This window comes from Lissotriton vulgaris, chromosome 1_1 (genome assembly GCF_964263255.1).
Source record: "Lissotriton vulgaris chromosome 1_1, aLisVul1.2, whole genome shotgun sequence".
Classification (NCBI taxonomy): Eukaryota; Metazoa; Chordata; class Amphibia; order Caudata; family Salamandridae; genus Lissotriton; species Lissotriton vulgaris.
In genome coordinates this window covers 201647909-201666496 of record NC_141685.1, presented here as the reverse complement: position 1 = coordinate 201666496, position 18588 = coordinate 201647909, and the positions used below count along the sequence as shown (strand labels likewise).

Sequence of the window (18588 nt, the reverse complement as noted above, 5' to 3'; positions counted from 1 at the left end):
TTGGACATTGCTTTTTCGAGGAATGAAGGGAGACCTAGAGAGGCTGGGCTCAAAGGAGTCACTAGCTTCTGTCCCTGACATTCTCTTTTGCTGGTTTCAGGCACTGCATGCTTCTGCTCACTCTGCGTTGATCGGCATGCTTGCTTCAGCACACTTTGTTCTTCAGCACCAGGTCTGCAGAGAACAACAGCGTTTATTTTCTTGTGTTACCCCTATTGAGCATCTTCAACGGATAACCCTTTTCTTCTCAGACATTTGGACACTGAGATACCCACAGCAGTACCTTGTCCAGGCTGTTTCTCTGCAACTCCAGTGGAGAGGTTAGGTTTCTGGTGCCCGCCCTCCACCCTGGAGTCAGGACCAGCAAGGGATCTACCAGAAGCTTCTCAGGAGTGGGCAGTGCTGTTGTTCGGAAGCCTACCAGGCCACTTCTCCAGGGGCTGCGGGAATCGGGGCAGGAAGGCAATTCGTGTAACTAGTTTTGTCCCAGTTGGGACCACAGGAGATAGTTTCCACGCCACGCCCTTTGAAGCGCCAACTCTCAGCACTTCACGCTTTGATTTTCTGGGGGTAGTTCAGGCTCATTTGTTAAGGGTAGTGAGGGGTAGAATGTTTAGTTCCTTCTTGTGTATCTGCAGATACTCTGTGACTTACTCCGTGGCTCAATCTTACACATATTGCTCACAGGGTATCGCAATGTGCGGCAAAGCTTTGGAATAAAATGCCTTTGGACATGAAGCTTCAACCCAATCTGCAGCTTTTCAGGAAGGGTCTGAAAACATGGTTGTTCACTTCCGCATAGGTTCCCGGTTAAAACAGTGCGTTGTTTCTGCTCACACACCACAGCGCCAAGACGCCACGGCAATCGAGCACTATATAAACATATAAACATACACATAAACAGGGTGCAGTAAAGGGGCTGCTGCCCACTTTCTAGCCAATGACATTGTTTGCTTGTTGGAGTCGGCGAGCACACAGTTCAATACCTGAAAGACCCTAAGAGTTAGCAGAGTAATCATTCCACATGAGGTAAGAGTCCAGGACCTATCAACAGATCTATACGGCTCTCATTCACAGATCACGGATACGCGATCTAAAACAAGGCAGGGGCCCTGATGCCGCCTTTCTCACCACGTAGATATGGGCTGGCCATAAAGTGTAAACTTCCATTTATGGTAGTTGTGGAACATTGGCTGATTGGCCGGTGTTTGTTGTAAAGTCAATAATGGCCTGAGAATGTATGCCTTGTAAAGTGATCTTTTGCTAAGAAAGCAATCTAAATCTGTAAATTCATGTCTAGATTTACCATTCTTGCTTAAACATGTCCCCCACATTGTTTCACGCTGCAAAGTGCTATGACTGTATAAAAGAACTTAACTAGCTCTATCTAAAACTACAAAAATCATCAAACATTAGTGGGACTCATAATCAACAGCTTAAGAGACAGATCAGGTGATATACAACTTCCACCCCTCCTCTGAGTGGTGTTTCGGCTTGCTCCAAAGAAAAACTATTTGCTGGCCTGAATTCTGTATTTGAACTCTGTACTAGAGATGTGTGTGATCATCAGCCACAATTCACTTCTCCTGGTTAAAGGAGGATTGATGGAGAGCACTGTAAGTAGATGACGCACTGTGCCTTTTGATGGTGGAACCAGATGGCGCTTTGTGCCTTTTGATGGTAGAACCAGATGGCACTTTGTGCCTTTTGATGGTAGAACCAGATGGCGCTTGGTGCCTTTTGATGGTAGAACCAGATGGCGCTTGGTGCCTTTTGATTGTGAAACCAGATGGCGCTTTGTGCCTTTTGATGGTAGAAGCCAGATGGCACTTTGTGCCTTTTGATGGTAGAACCAGATGGCACTTTGTGCCTTTTGATGGTAGAACCAGATGGCGCTTGGTGCCTTTTGATGGTAGAAACCAGATGGCACTTTGTGCCTTTTGATGGTAGAACCAGATGGCGCTTGGTGCCTTTTGATGGTAGAACCAGATGGAGCTTGGTGCCTTTTGATTGTGAAACCAGATGGCGCTTTGTGCCTTTTGATGGTAGAAACCAGATGGCACTTTGTGCCTTTTGATGGTAGAACCAGATGGCGCTTGGTGCCTTTTGATGGTAGAACCAGATGGAGCTTGGTGCCTTTTGATTGTGAAACCAGATGGCGCTTTGTGCCTTTTGATGGTAGAAACCAGATGGCACTTTGTGCCTTTTGATGGTGGAACCAGATGGCACTTTGTGCTTTTTGATGTTGGAACCAGGTGACGCTCTGTGCCTTTTGATGGTGGAACCCCATGGGGATGTATATGAAGATAAAGAGTGATTGTGTCTTAAGATGAGCTGGAAGCAGTGTCCAAAAGGTGTCTGACGTAGAGAAGGTGAGGGCATATGGGAGAGAATATGTCAATAGCACAAAGGCTGTGATATCCCTTTGTGTTTTCTGTTCTCTTTTTAATTCTTTGTGCATCTTTGTCCTGCAGCCTGGAGTTTTGTGGTCTCACTGGTTCATGTTGTACAGATCTCGCCTCTATTCTCAGACGACTACCTCTTGGAGAGCTCACACTGAGCGCGAATGAACTGGGGGACTCCGGAGTGAGAGAACTGTGTCAAGGAATGAAGCACCCACGCTGCAAGCTGCACACACTGAGGTGAGGAGCTGTGGCCTTCATCTTTGTTGTATGCCAATATTGTTAGATCCTGGAAAACTCCTCAAATAATGAAGCAATAACAATTAAAAAGGAACCTTAACCCATGCAAGGGAATGAATACACACCGGCCTTCAGTATGGATCTAGTAAGAGAGAAGAAAATAGGGCGCAGTCTCTGCTGAAAGGATCCTAGATTGAAATATCACCTTCCGTAAGTGGCCATTACAGTCTCATGTATATATTACCGCTCACCAAAACAGAAATTTGTCTCTTAGCACTAAATTTCTCTCTTTCGGGTAATGCTGTTGATGAAGTTACCACTGGCAGTTTTTACATTTCCTGTGATCCCACTTACAAAACAAACACTGCCAAAAACAGTTGTAAATGACCGCACAAAATAAGACCATCTCCAAACCTTGTTCCCTAAAGTATACCACCCGCTTCTACTTAAAGAGCAGGTTTGGCCGCCAAAGAATCGGTTAAATTCAGGCTACATGTTTTTTTCCTAGGCCCCTGGCAATTAAATATGTTGTTGCTGGTAGTCGGGCAAACGATAGGCCTTTAAGTCCTCTCACTACCTCTTAAGTTAGACAGGGTAATTTTTTATAGATAGTAGATAATTTAACCTACAGCCTAATTTGTTGAGATACTGAAAATAAAGAGGTTTATGGTTTCCATCAGTTGTGTTTGTAACTGCGGACCTCAGTTGCTGTCGGATACAGGTATTTTCACTTAAGACATCAATTTTCGGTGCTGTAGCATTAAAAAGAATAGTTCTTCCTTTAGAGGCCGGAAAATAATGATACACACAATAGCCGGAAGTTCCTATCACCTTCTAGGGCTGACATGTTATGTTATGTTATGTTATGTTATATTAGGATGTCTTGGCTTGTCTTTCTTTGTCTTTCAACCGCCATGAGTATCTTACTCCCTTATTCTTTTAATTAATTGTTTCATATTTATTATTTGTACAGTCATCACTTTATCTTGGAAACCAATGTTTATTTGACGATTTATTTTTATATAAGTTATAAGATAGTTATTATTGCACCTCCAATTTCTTATTTCTCGTTCTCTATTCTTTCCTCTTTTCCTTTTTTCTCTGTCTTCTATATCTTTCCTAGTCTTTTTGCTTCCCTTTTTATTTTCCTTCTTTTCTCTTTCATTTTATCTTATCTTTTCCTTCCCTTAAAATTAAAAAATGTAAAATGCTATTTGAATGTTAGGTACATACTTTTCTTACTACGTTCCTCCTTTTGGAGTATTTTTCATTCACTTTGGCTCTACCCTAAAGCGCGCAGCTGCCCCAGCAAAGGGGCGTCCCGGGGGATACGTCTCTACATCACTATTCAAGCCCTTCTGTGGCACCTCACATTGTTTAAATCTCACAGGCAATGTTAGTCCAAAGAAGACGGTTTGGGTGTTCCCTCCAGGCCTCACAAACTCTTTAGTGTGTTTTTTGCAGTCAGTGGGGGTGGGAAAGGATCGTATGGCCGGATTCACAGAATGAACTTAAGACTCAATCCTAAACTTACTACTGTTTTGGTATTCACAGATTACACTTACTACTTTTGGTATTCACAGAATGAACGTACTACTTTTGGCATTCATAGAATGCACTTACTACTTTTGGTATTCACAGAATGAACGTACTACTTTTGGCATTCATAGAATGCACTTACTACTTTTGGTATTCACTGAGAGTGAACTTACTCATTTCGGTATTCACAGAAGTTAGGACTCCTAATTTTAGGACTCCTAAATGCCTTCTGTGAATACCAGTTCAGTTCAGTTTTTTACGTCTTTATTTCGAAGTTTTCTTCATAAAAGACAAGCAAATAAAATATATACAAGAGTACAACACATATGTACCGATCTTAAAATACAATATAAACAATCACAAATCTTGTTTAAAAAGTCAATTAAATAACATACAAAGACGTTTTTCACAGTTAATAAAAAGTTCATTCCATTGGGCATAAGTTTTGTAAGTCTCTTTAACATTCATCTTATGTCACCTTGCAAACACCTAGCCATTTTGCCATACCAAAGGCCAACCAATCCGCTGTATTAAATCTTAAAATTGACATCGCTTCATCACACACGTGTGTTAATCCTTCTACATATGGGTTTTAGCCATTTCCGGCGTGGTGCACAATATGCAGGGCAAGCAAAAGGAAAGTGCCCTAAAGATTCCCTTTGCTCACTACACCAGGGACAGTACAAAGACGGTAGGTTATGCCATTTATTAGTGAATTCCCTTAATGGCAACGTCCCTACACGAAATTGATGATACAATTTCCTATGAGTACTTTTTGTAATAGCGCCCCAACAGGTCTCAGTGTGTGGAACCACTTTGTAAATTTAGGAATGTACCTGTCAAATTAGGTTTCTGTGAGAGCAAGACCAGGGCTTCTTTTACTGTGGCCCAGAATAGTAGTTTAAAATCTTTTTTCGAGGGGAAAATATAGTTTCCCGGCTCTGTCCACTGCATGTGTAGACCCATTCTAAAAAGTGTGGTCTTTATAGATTTGAACCAGGATATATTCCCTGCCCCTTGCAACGATCTCACATCCAGAATCTCCTTAGCAAACATGGATAATTCCGGAGTGGACCAGATGCGTCTCCATAAAGCAACCATCCTATATTGGGCATGATGTTTAATAGATTGACAGCCCATATCTAACATAAGTGGAAGTGATGGTGACGATGGCGGAAGGCTTACCAGACTGCGAAGAAACTTATTCTGGATTTTGTCCAGTACAGCTAAATCTACGTTCCCCCATAAATCTGAGCCATAAAGTATGGCAGAACTAATTTTTGCATTGTAGATTTTAAGCGCCGGCAAAACTCTTTTGGTCTGGGAACAACGCTGTTCTTTCACAAGGCACCCTGATAAACGTGCAAATTTTAGGCTAAGTGCCTCAATCTGCTCTTTCCAACGTAGCCTGTAGTCAATTACTACTCCTAAGTATGTCATTACCTCTACTTGTTCCAAAATGGTCCCATTCATGGTTACATTACCCCTCATTGGTTTATTCTTGGTCAGAACCATACATTTTGTCTTTGAAACATTAATTTCGAGGTCGTTTAGACTACAAAAGTCCACAAACTTATTTATTGCTGTCTGGAGACCCACTTGCATTTTTGCCAAAATTAAGGTGTCATCGGCAAAAATTAAAAGGGGAAATCTAGTCCCACCCAAGACTGGCGCATCTGTCGGAGTTGCTAAGAGAAACTGACGACTTGATTAATGAAGAGTAAGAATAGAGTTGGTGCCAGGACACAGCCCTGTCTCACTCCTCGGGTCACTGGGAAAGATTCTGTCACCTGTCCCTGGCTACCCCACCTTACTCTGGCAAAATTTTCTTCATGTAGCCTGATTGTAAACTCGAGTAGGTCAGATGATATTCCCATTCTCCTTAGTGCCGCCCTCATCTTTTCTCTTGGGACCAGGTCGAACGCAGATTTAAGATCCACGAACGCTGCGTATATTATACCTCCTCCTAAAAACACAGTCTTCCAATAGATCATAACAAATCTGAGCACTTGGTCGACTGTGCTTATATTGGCCCTAAAGCCAGCCTGCAATGGGGACAAAATATTTTCTTCAGTCATCTAAGACTGGATTCTGCCCAACAGCATTCTAGCAATTACCTTCTGCAGGGCGTCAATAAGGCTGATAGGGCGGTAATTTCCCGCTTTTGTCTTGTTACCTTTTTTATACACAGGTAGGATCTCGGCCCCTTTCCAGGAATCTGGAATCTTGACACCTTTAGCTATAGCATTGGCCAGAGTAGTTATGTAGGGGACCCAGTTTTCCATGTCATACTTAAAAAGATCCGCTGGAACACAGTCCATACCGGGGGCTTTCCCATTATGAACCTGCTTAAGGGCATTTACTGTCTCCGATTCCTTAAAAACTATATGATCACAGAAAGCAACTGGAGTTTGAGGCCAATTACTCTTCCCTATATTATGGGTACCCATCTCTATACCGCTGAACTGGGCCGAGAAATACTCAACCCAGATCTCAGCCGGAACATGATTGACTGGGGCTTGCAAGTCCCCTGTCCCTCCCCACTTCACTACCTGCCAAAAGTTTTGTTGGTTGGTGGAGAGGCTGGCCTCATATAGGCCAAGCCAACGTGGATCCTCCCAGGTTAATTTTGCTTCTTTTAGCACCTTCTTATAGTTTGCCCTCTCCTTTTTAATATCCGTTGTTACCCTGGTTTTGATGGCAGCCAATAGGGAACTATGAGCATTGCGGCAGGACTTGTTATACCATTTGGCTCCTAAGTGAGTCAAACCAGTTTTTTTCCCACTACCTGATTTAATAAAGAAGGTTTTGATTTTGGCAAAGAGGGACTCATGGATTATGCCAATTTGCTCCAGCGACCAAACATCTTCCAGTAAGGGCTTAACCTTCTTGGTCGCTGCCGATACTTCAAGTGATATATTATCAATGATACCAGGATCTTCTAGAAACCTAACCCAGCGTACCCTACGGCAGTCATTTGTAAGGACTGCCTCGGCAGTTACAAGGTTTGTTGCATTGTTTCTAAGTGGGTCACTATTTACTTTCAGGTTTATTGCTAAGGGATTATGGTCACTTTCCGGTCTTACGAGTATTTCCATGTCCTAAAATAGACTCCAGAACTCCATCTTGATTAAAAAATAGTCTATACGGCTAGTGCTGTAGCAATTATCAAATGTAGGATTTCCCACCAGATCTGACTTAGTCCTCCCATTGGCCGCTCGCAAATCCCACTCCATACATAGGCCAAGCCACTGCATAACGGCCTCTGTAACCTTTTTAACAGGCGGAATGGTCAAGCTAGGAATATTCCATAGCTGATCTGCTTCACCATAACACCCGTTATCCAAAGTGGGTATAGGTTCAAACGTACAATTAAAATCCCCAGCCATCATTACACACTTATCTCTACCAATATTGTTCAACAAGGGATCTAGATCCTCAGCAGTTTTAGATATCTTCCCTCCTGGTCGCCCCCCTAGCATATATATTGATTAGGAAAAAATCTTGGTTATTTTCACTGCTTAACTTTAGCCCCTGAATATCAATACTCAAGGTAGGCAATTCATAGATCTTATATCCTAGAGATTGTTTAATCCAAATGACAAGACCCCCAGACGGGCGACCCTTTGGTCCTTTACATGCTGGTTTATAAAAATTCAAATAGCCAAGTCGATATATAGCGTCGACTGACCAGCTTTCTTGGAATACAATTGTATCAAATTTACTACAAAGGACCCCCAATCAGTTTAATCCAATTTCCCCTTCAGCCCAGCAGTGTTCCAGGATAATTTCTTAAGAGTAGTTACAGGTGTCACTAGTAGCTTATCGGGTGAGCTAACATTCCCCCCTCTTCCCTCATGTATTGGGGAGTTACTTGTATATTCATCCATCCGTTCAATTCCTGGGGGGGCATTACCCAACTCATCCTTCTGCATATCTACAGTGTTCATAATTTGGTTTACGATGGGGTCATCTAACACCTGAGGGATTTGGGAATGTGGAGATGTTTCACCGATAGGCGATCTGGACCGTCTATAATCTAGAGACCCATTATTGAGTCAGTCTACTCCATCCAGTCCCATTAAGGGGGCAAAACGGTTTGAAAGATGGGGCAGAAACATTGGATAAATAGGTGTTTCTGGAAAATATCTATCTCTGGGTCTATAGTTTTTGGAGGAATGGTTATGGTATGTTTGGTCTCTCGCTGGGTTGAGCGTAGGGTAGAAGTAATGCAAAGACAAGATTTGGACATCACCCAGTCTTCCAAATCTGGGTTCTCTGCGGATAAAATCAACTACCCATGACTCCCTAAAGCTAATGACCACACATTCCCCCTCAAGATCTTTTTTACTGCATCCCCCCCAATCCACCCTCCGAACATTAACGATTTCAGTTTTGGACATTTGGGGGAGGGGTCGATTTTTGTTTAGCCAAAAAGTTACTTTGTTGTATAAGCCTCTATGGGTTTCCCTCTTACCCTCACCTAATGGGGCCACTCCAGTTAAAATTATGGTATAGGGTAATGACTCAGGGGAAAGATTCACACATTGTTTTCTGGATGCAGATTTTGTCCTAGTCCGTGTGTTTTGGTCAATATAACACGAAGATTTGGGTGATTTTCTAAGGGTGGGTTGAGGATTAGAAACAGTATCTACCTTTTGCGGTATTACGTTCACAGTAGTCTGTTTATTTTTATTTTTATCAAAGACAGGTTTCTGCTGGGGGGCTCTCAAAGAAGAAGGTACAAGTTTGGCTTTGTTCCCCTTATCCCCATTATTCACAGGGTTTTTCTGAGAGTGTGTCGGATCTGACCCCATGGGGGCAGTAGACAATTTGATCTTTTTCGTTGTGGCAATATTTTCTCTTACTAATGAGTTCAAGATGTCCATCTTATCATTTAATAACCTAGTCCGTTAAAATATGGGCAGGAGTAGAGATTTAATCAAAAGTTCTACTTTATCCAAAAGGATGTTTTCTACATCATTTCCTACGATTTTGTTTTTCTCTGAGGGATTGACTAGGGCTGGTGTAGTTGTCAATAGTGAAGATGTATTATTGGTTCTCAGGCCCGTTTTATTTCCCCCCTTCTGGATCGAATCTACCCTTTTCCTTTTACAAGGTTTGTGTGCAGGCGTGCACTCAGGGTTTGGAGATAGTATTTTTCGTTTCGGACTTGGAATAATATTAGGAGAATCAGAGAGACTAGTCTCAATATGAAGTAAATTATGGTAAAGGGAACTACCTTCTGATAAAGAATCTTGGGCAATATCAATGACACCCCCCTCTAACCCCAAATTTTGGCTGGTAGGTACGGTTACTACTTCTAAGTCATTGTTAACGTTGGTAGAAATACTAGGCAGTTGGGTTAGGGGAACCAGGGAAACTACCTCGCGGATTTTCCCTAGTGAAGAACGCTTACCCATGACCAAGTCAAGCGATAAGCGTTTTTCCGCTAGTGCAATTTCTTTTTCCAAAATACAGGTAGTACGTTTAAAAAATTGGTCGATAGTACCTGTAAAGGTTCCATTTGTAGTGGATACTAAAACCTGCCTTTCCTTGCCTGAGCGTAGGGGCATTTTAGTACAATGCACCAAACTACCCTTCTTGCAAACCTGGCGTGATAGGACAATATAAAGCACAACCCGGGTTACAATCAGTCTTTAACCAACAGTCTGCCTATACCGGATACCAGAATAGCAGCATACATACAATAAGATAATAGCAAATAAAAGGGGGGTGGCCCGACCCGACCTCTGCCGGCCCCGGACAGCCACAGACGGCCCCGCCCTTGTCCCGGGCTTCTCCCGGTCGCTCCCGTGCGCTCCCGCACAGCAGGGCTATCCACTTATTTTATATTGTCTGTGTGAGAGGGGAGGAGCATGCAGGGAGAGCGGCCCAGGTGCTGCCAATTGGGTCTGGCGGGCGCTCCTGGGACTTGGAGTCCTGCGCCCGCAACTCGCTCGCAGCCCTGCACAATTACAGCACCCACCGTCACAGTCACAAGCAAGGGGCGACAGACTCCACTGCCAGGCTTCGCTGAGATTGTTCAAGGCCCCCACACGACGAAGCGGGACCCGCGAAGCACGTTCCGTGAGCTGTAGAAGAAATAGCAGGGAAGGTTTTCAGAAGCACGATATCCCAGCGTGAGCAAAAAGCGTTCCAACAAACATCCAGGGGCGTAGGTTTTTTAAAGCGCAATGGTGGGGAGGAACATGCAGGGAGAGCGCCCCAGGTGCTGCCAATTGGGTCTACAAAAAGGGGGTGGTGATGAACAGAGTGTCTGAGTTAAACAGACCACTCTTACCCAGTCCAAAGATCAGGGCTTGATCCATCACCATTATTTATCTCACTGCCCCATCCCAGCTCAGAACCTGGCTATATGCAAATCAGTCTGTCCCTGGCCCAGTGCATCATGGGAACAGGGCAGACTAAACTACCAAGCCAATTCTTCACCAGAAAGGAGACAAGCTACCGGGGACCGGTTTCTGGCATTTCAGCCTTCTTCGGCCCGGCTTGCTTGAATCCTGATGGAGCAGTGAGAAAGGGGCTCATGTCTGAGTATACCCTGCCACACCTATAGTGGCCAAAAACGATTTACAAAAAGGGGGTGGTGATGAACAGAGTGTCTGAGTTAAACAGACCACTCTTACCCAGTCCAAAGATCAGGGCTTGATCCATCACCGTTATTTATCTCACTGCCCCATCCCAGCTCAGAACCTGGCTATATGCAAATCAGTCTGTCCCTGGCCCAGTGCATCATGGGAACAGGGCAGACTAAACTACCAAGCCAATTCTTCACCAGAAAGGAGACAAGCTACCGGGGACCGGTTTCTGGCATTCCAGCCTTCTTCGGCCCGGCTTGCTTGAATCCTGATGGAGCAGTGAGAAAGGGACTCATGTCTGAGTATACCCTGCCACACCTATAGTGACTAGCCCTGATCTCTTGACTGGGTGAGAGATTTCTGCTTAATTCAGAGACTCTGTCCCTCACCACCCCTTGTTGTAAATATATAGCCAATTGGGTCTGGCGGGCGCTCCTGGGACTTGGAGTCCTGCGCCCACAACTCGCTCGCAGCCCTGCACAATTACAGCACCCACCGTCACAGTCACAAGCAAGGGGCGACAGACTCCACTGCCAGGCTTCGCTGAGATTGTTTAAGGACCCCACACGACGAAGCGGGACCCGCGAAGCGGGTTCCGCGAGTTGTAGAAGAAATAGCAGGGAAGGTTTTCAGAAGCACGATATCCCAGCATGAGCAAATACCAAAAGTCTTAAAATTAGGATTTTTCTCAATTTAGTAGTAGTAAAGTTAGGACTCCTAACTTTAGGACTCCTAAATGCCTTCTGTGAATACCGAAAGTCCTAAAATTACGATTTTTCTCAATTTAGTAGTAGCAAAGTCCGGACTACTAACTTTAGGACGCCTAAATGCCTTCTGTGAATACCGAAAGTCTTAAAATTAGGATTTTTCTCAATATAGTAGTAGTAAAGTCTATGTTCATGGTAATTCCTGGTGTGAGAGGAGTGCAGGGGCAAGTTTAGTATGTGCAAACTTGTGAGATTAAATGCTGTGCGACGGTGTGCACAGATTTAATGTGACTAGTGTAGAAGTGCCACTTTTAGAAGTTGGCATTTCTGTGGGCAGTGAATGTGAATTGTCTGTCTGGCTTGTGAGTGACAGGGGCTGGCTGGTGTGGTTGGCTCCAGGAGCCAGGATGAGTCTGCCCGGTGGTGAATAGGGAGATCTGCATGTAGACGGGAGGGAGGAGTTGCACCTGGGACCCGAATAGGGCTGTGCTTTCCCTCCACAATGCTGGCTCCACCTCCTGTGGTGTGTCTGATGTTTCTAGCCTGTCCGGTGAGTAAGGGAGAGGGGCTGAGCAAAACAAAGTGCTCCAGAACCTGTTGTAACTGGTTCTCCCCTTGCCCTACAGTTTGTAACAAAGGAAATTGGTGTATAAGAAGGGTCTGTGACCCCATGTAAAATGTTGTTCTCTTGCTCCTGACTTGAGGGGACCTGCTGCTGCTGGGCGCCAGGAGGAACCACCACTGGGGACTGCCTCCCTGCTGGAGGGCCCTGTGAGCTGGCCCCTGGGCCCAGCCTTTGCACCCCCTGCATTCTTAAAAAGACTTTCCCTGGACTTTGGGACGGTAGCGCCTTGGAGCGCTTTATTTTTCTTCCTGGAGGCGCTTTGTTGTTCACCTGCTGAAACTGCGCTTGACCTTGCTGCTGGAAGCGCTGGGTTTCGGCCCCCAGGAGGACGGCTGGTGCCTGCAGCGAAGAGCTGCACTTAGAGATTCCCCCCCCCCCTTGCATTGTGCTTTTGAAATACCCCTAGCGGGTGCCCACCCCACCAGGGGCTTTGTGCCGTTTTATTTTAATATCCCTAGCGGGTGCACCTCCCTCCAGGACTTTGTGCCTGTCTTATACCCCTAGCGGGTGCCCACCCCGCCAGAGACTTGGTATTTAAACAGGTGCCAACCCAGCATCACCACTGCTGGCCCTTGAGTCTTCCTCCCTCGCAGCCTCTCAGCTCCCCTTACGTCAGGTGCCTGCCATGCTGGGATTGGTCCCAGCTGGCAGAGAATCCTGCGGCATCACTAATGTGGAGCGCAGGGATTGGCTCCACCTGGAGGGCCTCCCCTGCGCCCTGAACCAGGAAGTCCCGCGCGACGAGAGAAGCTGCGCCGCGCCAGGAGAGGATCCATGCCAGAAGCGAGGCGGAGCTCCCCTGAGAGAGGAAGAGCCCCGTGGAGGCAGCCGCCGGCCGATAAGAGTCCCGGGTCCCAAGAGGGGGCCCGGGTGAAGAGGCGGGCAGCACCAGCAGCAACCCCGCGGACCGCCGGCAGAGAGAGAGAGCATCCCGGTAAGGAGGGGGTGTCCTTGTGTGTTTTCTGAGCGGACCGTTCCCACGTTCTGCCCAATCTATTTACAGAGCCTAAGTGTGGCTCTACCCTGGTCAGACTTGTTGACTCGGTCCCACAGGGGCTCATGCCATATTGCTGAGGGGGGTAGTATTGGGACACATTGTTGTGCCCGCCCCCGGGCCCACACCACTGTGGTTGGCCCCATGATTCCCAGAGCCTCTGTGTGCTCCAGCATAAGGGCATGGAGTTGCTCATGCCCCATTTCTCCCAGCTGCCCCCCTTGCAGAGGGCAGCTACACCAAGAGGACCAGGGTGATTGTTCAAGAGCCCACTGCCAGGGCTCAGGGCATTTTCCCCGCTGCCCCGCCTGATAGAGGGCAGCGGCTACGGTTGGCACAGATTAATTTAGGAGTCCCTGAGAGGAACAGAATTGGCCCAGGAAGTGCCAGTGCTCACACTTGTGCCTTTACAGCTGCCCAGAAATTAGTGGGCAGCTGCCACATTTAGTCCCAGACTCTTGCGCACCTTTGCTTTCGTTCCCTAGGCAGTGCGCCCTGACTATTTGGACAGAGAGCATTTGAGCCCCATGGAAGGCCGGTTGGCCTGGGGACAGTACCTAATGTGATTCTTGCGCAAGGTGATTGGTGATTTGTGTTTATGTTGGTAATTACCTGATATCTAATGTGATTTTTGCGTAATGCCATTATGCCTGTTCTATATGGCTAAATGTGTTTCAAGACTATTAGGTTGTTTTGCCTAGTATAGTTTATGCTAGTCCGTTTATATTTCACTGCGTGACCTATGCCTTTGGTGACTAGTATTGCGTAGTGTGTTCCTACCTTTTACCAGTGGTTACTGGTGGTGTTTTACAATTGTTATTTTGTGCTACAGTTATTCTATGTGCTACGTCTACTATTTCTACTAAGTACTGATTCTGACAGTGGCCTACGTGGCCCTGTCATGTGTAAATAATCCCCTGTAGATACAACCCAGTGCCAGTTGGCTCAGTGTAAATGTGTGATTATGATCTTATGTGTTTATGGTAATACAAAGGCTATTTTTTATATATAACCTTGTGTGGAGTTCCTTTTTGTGGTGTGCCTAGTGTGTTGCTGCTGTGTGTGTCTGTGTTGCGCAAACGCTTTACACACTGCCTCCGGGATAAGCCTGACTGCTGGTGTCAAGCTACCAAGGGGGTGAGCAGGGGTTTTCTTGGCATGTAACTCCCTTGCCCCGACTAGAGTGGTGGTCTCTGCCTGGCTTTGGCGCAAGCCTTAGCCAACCAGAGATCCCATTTCTAACAACGTGCGTCTCGTTTTTGTGGGTGCAGCTGTGAGTGCCTCCTATGACCGCAGCTGTGGTCAGGAGATTGCGGGCACTCACATAGTTGCGGGTTCAAGTTTGGAGTGTCTCTCCCCGGCAGGCCCAGTGATCCCGCTGGTGGCCTTGTGCACCTTCCCTGCAGGCCGTAGCTCTTCAGTGCAGACAGGAATCCATTCCAGGCCGCTGCGCTCGTCGCTGTGCCCCAGGCCGTCATACGCACACACCTGGTTCGTCACAGCACTCTGATCATCACTCTCTCTGTCTGCCGGGATCCAGTGGCCGCCCTTCGCTTTCACATTTAGCTCTTTCAATCATCCTTCACTCACATTTGATAGCGTCTGTCTCACACCTATCGATTTGCAGTTAACTTCTCTTCACCTTTTTAATAGCACAGCCTAAGCATTTCGAGGTGACTTAAACCTAAATCACTGGCACTACCATTCCGCGTAAAGTCTAAACGGCCCCCCATAGGCTATGTAATGATCAGCTTGTCCTTTTGACTTTTAACTAGGCTTTTGAACTGATTATAGCCCTTACTCAATGTCTCACATTATTTCTCCTTTTTCCCCCATTGTTTTCTTCTCCTTAGTTTGTGTAATATTCCTTCTCTCGATCTTAGTAATTACAGGCAATTGTTTTCAGGCATCATATCTATAATGTCCTGATGATGATCCTATATCTTTTTGTAAAGGATCAAAACGCTGTCAACAAGTTGTCAGCCTTATACACAGTTATTTTTTATGATATATTAAGTGTAAAGGTGACCTTTCTACAAATGTTTGTTTTATTATGATTCTTCAAAAACAAACGGTATGTGGAGGGTCAAGGGGAAAGTTTCAAGACCTGTCTGCTCGCTCCCCTATATCCAGATACATAACACACAAAAGAGCAGATCAAGTCAGAGAAAAAGGTGTGTGCCTACATCAGTACCAGTGCGGTACCGGTGATGGGTGCGTGAAACATGGGCTGTGAAATGTTTCAGGCATTAATGTCGGAAGGCTGAAATGATTCCCATCAGACCACCCATTTGGTGGAGTTAGCGTCATGTGGGAACTATATATCATGCCATCCTGAATCCGCCTCTATAATGCCAGTGCGGGAATGGATGTCAGAAGTACTGGGCATAATTTACATCCCCAAGTGATGTTGATGAAAAAAGTGCAGTGCTCAAATAGTGATGTTAAAATTGGCTACCCGGACTTCAGGAAGTGTTTAAACAGAAGTCCTAGTGTCAAGGGTTAAAAAACACGCCGGGTAGTAAGACTACCCAATAGCGCTGTGCAGTATGGTCATGGTCGACATGTTTCAGCCATACGGGCATCTAGCCCGGCTTTCTTCAGGACCGATAAACAAAAATAGCTACTGCAACTGCTTGTAAAGTGTAAAGGTGAAGAATATACACATGTACTGACAAAGTTACATATATACCAGGACATTTAATACTTAGGTGTCCACTGGAGGGAGAGGAATAATTCTTCTTCCTAACGGGAAACAAAAAGACACTATGTCAGACAACGCCAGATTGCACACACACACCAATACACACAACTCGGGACCGTGCAGGCACACATGCATGAATAATTTGCATTCTGCATAAATAAGAGCATACTAGCTCAATCACACTGAGGCATTTCCTCAAGGTGATACTCACCCAGCTTTGTGTGGGTGAAGACCTCACCTCACCCGGCAACCGCTCGGGGGAATGAGGCCCCGCTCTGTAGTGTAAAAAATGAATGAAAGACACAGTAAGCACATAACTTTACTGTGCCTAAACCAATGGTTTTACACTTAAAACCCAACGGACGTGTGATAGTTGCCCCACTGTCATAACCACCAATAACACCTTTTCAGATTTACAAAGTGCGCCCAAGTCGCACGTCATGCAATGTTCAACTCTGTGGAAAATCAAAATCTTGGCACTGCTGAGTGCTACCAGGTGACTTACTTACACAAAGTGGTTGTGTAGTAATTCGCGGTTAGGAGACGCTTGTCAAGCAACCTCTATCCTAGCTCTCCTACAACAAAAACCACTTGTTTGCCACCCGTGGCCATTTGGCAACAAAGGTATAGAGGTAATTGAATAGTGTCCTACTACACTCTCATATATAGGTATCAGGGACCCTTCATCAATGTGAGCTGCTCAGTTGAACATGGTGAACAGATAATCTACCACCTCCAAAAAACGCGCAGTTGTTGTAAGGGTAGGGGGCCAGGTAGGCTCCCTTAAGTGTAGATACCCTATCAGCATAGTTCCCAACTACGAGTAAAAACGCCGAAAAAAACGGCGTGAAGGCGCTGCAAAGCTCACCTGGCCGTCGGTACCCCGGCTCTGGACCCGAACGGAAGTGGAGGTGGTTAGAAAAACGCCCTTCCTCTTCATATAGCTACCATGCAAGCGTTAAGGGATCCTCGCTCAAAGACGGGTTCCAGCAGAATCGCGGAATAGCCGCGAGAGAGGACCGCTGTTTACTCGCGCATGCGTGGAGGGTGCGTGAACATGACTCTCCTGCGCATGCGCAGTCCTCGATGCTCGTAAACTCCCGGAGACGTATATATCACCGTCTGTTTCCTCGCGGGATAGGAGAATTAAAATGAGTATGCTCGTTGGTCTTTAAGAGGGAAGTGAGCGGTCCCAAGCCCAGGAGGGAGACATAACTCCTCAAACGTAAGCCCGAAAAAACCTGTCCAGACTGGTGTCAATATGTGACACTGCCCTAATGAAGGAAAGGGGATAATGCCACTGGGCAAACGCACACTGATGAGTGAAATGGATAGTGAACACCCTTCGATGCTAAACCATAGTGGGTGATCACGAGTTGATAGAAGAGGACTGTGATTGAAGCGCTTAGAGTGGTGAATCAGTTTACAAACACTCCAGATGGAGGTGTATTTTTTGAGACATTATCTAAGAGAAAGTTATTGTTCTAGGGTGTTAGTGAAGGTAGACAGAAGGGCCCCACACACAATTGGGTTGGGTGAGCTAGGGGATGTAAACTAGACTGCGTTTACATCCTGATTCAATAGACCCGCAACTGAACAGTTGCACTAAATATTCAAAAACAAACGGTATGTGGAGGGTCAAGGGGAAAGTTTCAAGACCTGTCTGCTCGCTCCCCTATATCCAGATACATAACACACAAAAGAGCAGATCAAGTCAGAGAAAAAGGTGTGTGCCTACATCAGTACCAGTGAGGTACCGGTGATGGGTGCGTGAAACATGGGCTGTGAAATGTTTCAGGCATTAATGTCGGAAGGCTGAAATGATTCCCATCAGACCACCCATTTGGTGGAGTTAGCGTCATGTGGGAACTATATATCATGCCATCCTGAATCCGCCTCTATAATGCCAGTGCGGGAATGGATGTCAGAAGTACTGGGCATAATTTACATCCCCAAGTGATGTTGATGAAAAAAGTGCAGTGCTCAAATAGTGATGTTAAAATTGGCTACCCGGACTTCAGGAAGTGTTTAAACAGAAGTTCTAGTGTCAAGGGTTAAAAAACACGCCGGGTAGTAAGACTACCCAATAGCGCTGTGCAGTATGGTCATGGTCGACATGTTTCAGCCATACGGGCATCTAGCCCGGCTTTCTTCAGGACCGATAAACAAAAATAGCTACTGCAACTGCTTGTAAAGTGTAAAGGTGAAGAATATACACATGTACTGACAAAGTTACATATATACCAGGACATTTAATACTTAGGTGTCCACTGGAGGGAGAGGAATAATTCTTCTTCCTAACGGGAAACAAAAAGACACTATGTCAGACAACGCCAGATTGCACACACACACCAATACACACAACTCGGGACCGTGCAGGCACACATGCATGAATAATTTGCATTCTGCATAAATAAGAGCATACTAGCTCAATCACACTGATGGGTGGTCTGATGGGAATCATTTCAGCCTTCCGACATTAATGCCTGAAACATTTCACAGCCCATGTTTCACGCACCCATCACCGGTACCGCACTGGTACTGATGTAGGCACACACCTTTTTCTCTGACTTGATCTGCTCTTTTGTGTGTTATGTGTTTTATTATGATTACTTGATACAGACAACTACATGCTGCCTGAGCCTTTTTCTGTTTCCCCCTATTATGTGAGTTCATGGATGCAGGCTTGTGTCCCACTGTAATTAATTCACATGTTTTGCCTATCTCGTTTATTTGCATATTAAATTGCCCTTATCCGGCTGGATAACGGCTAAA

At 45.7% G+C, this 18588-nt stretch overlaps 1 protein-coding gene across 1 annotated transcript in view; it reads left to right on the top strand.

Moving 5' to 3' along the window:
* The window catches only part of LOC147740871 (NACHT, LRR and PYD domains-containing protein 3-like), a 237581-nt gene that overhangs the window by 86269 nt on the left and 132724 nt on the right, over nt 1-18588 (top strand). Inside the window, exon 6 of the mRNA XM_086952174.1 lies at nt 2475-2642. Coding sequence (XP_086808300.1) covers nt 2475-2642 — 168 coding nt within the window. The remainder of the gene's footprint in view (nt 1-2474; nt 2643-18588) is intronic.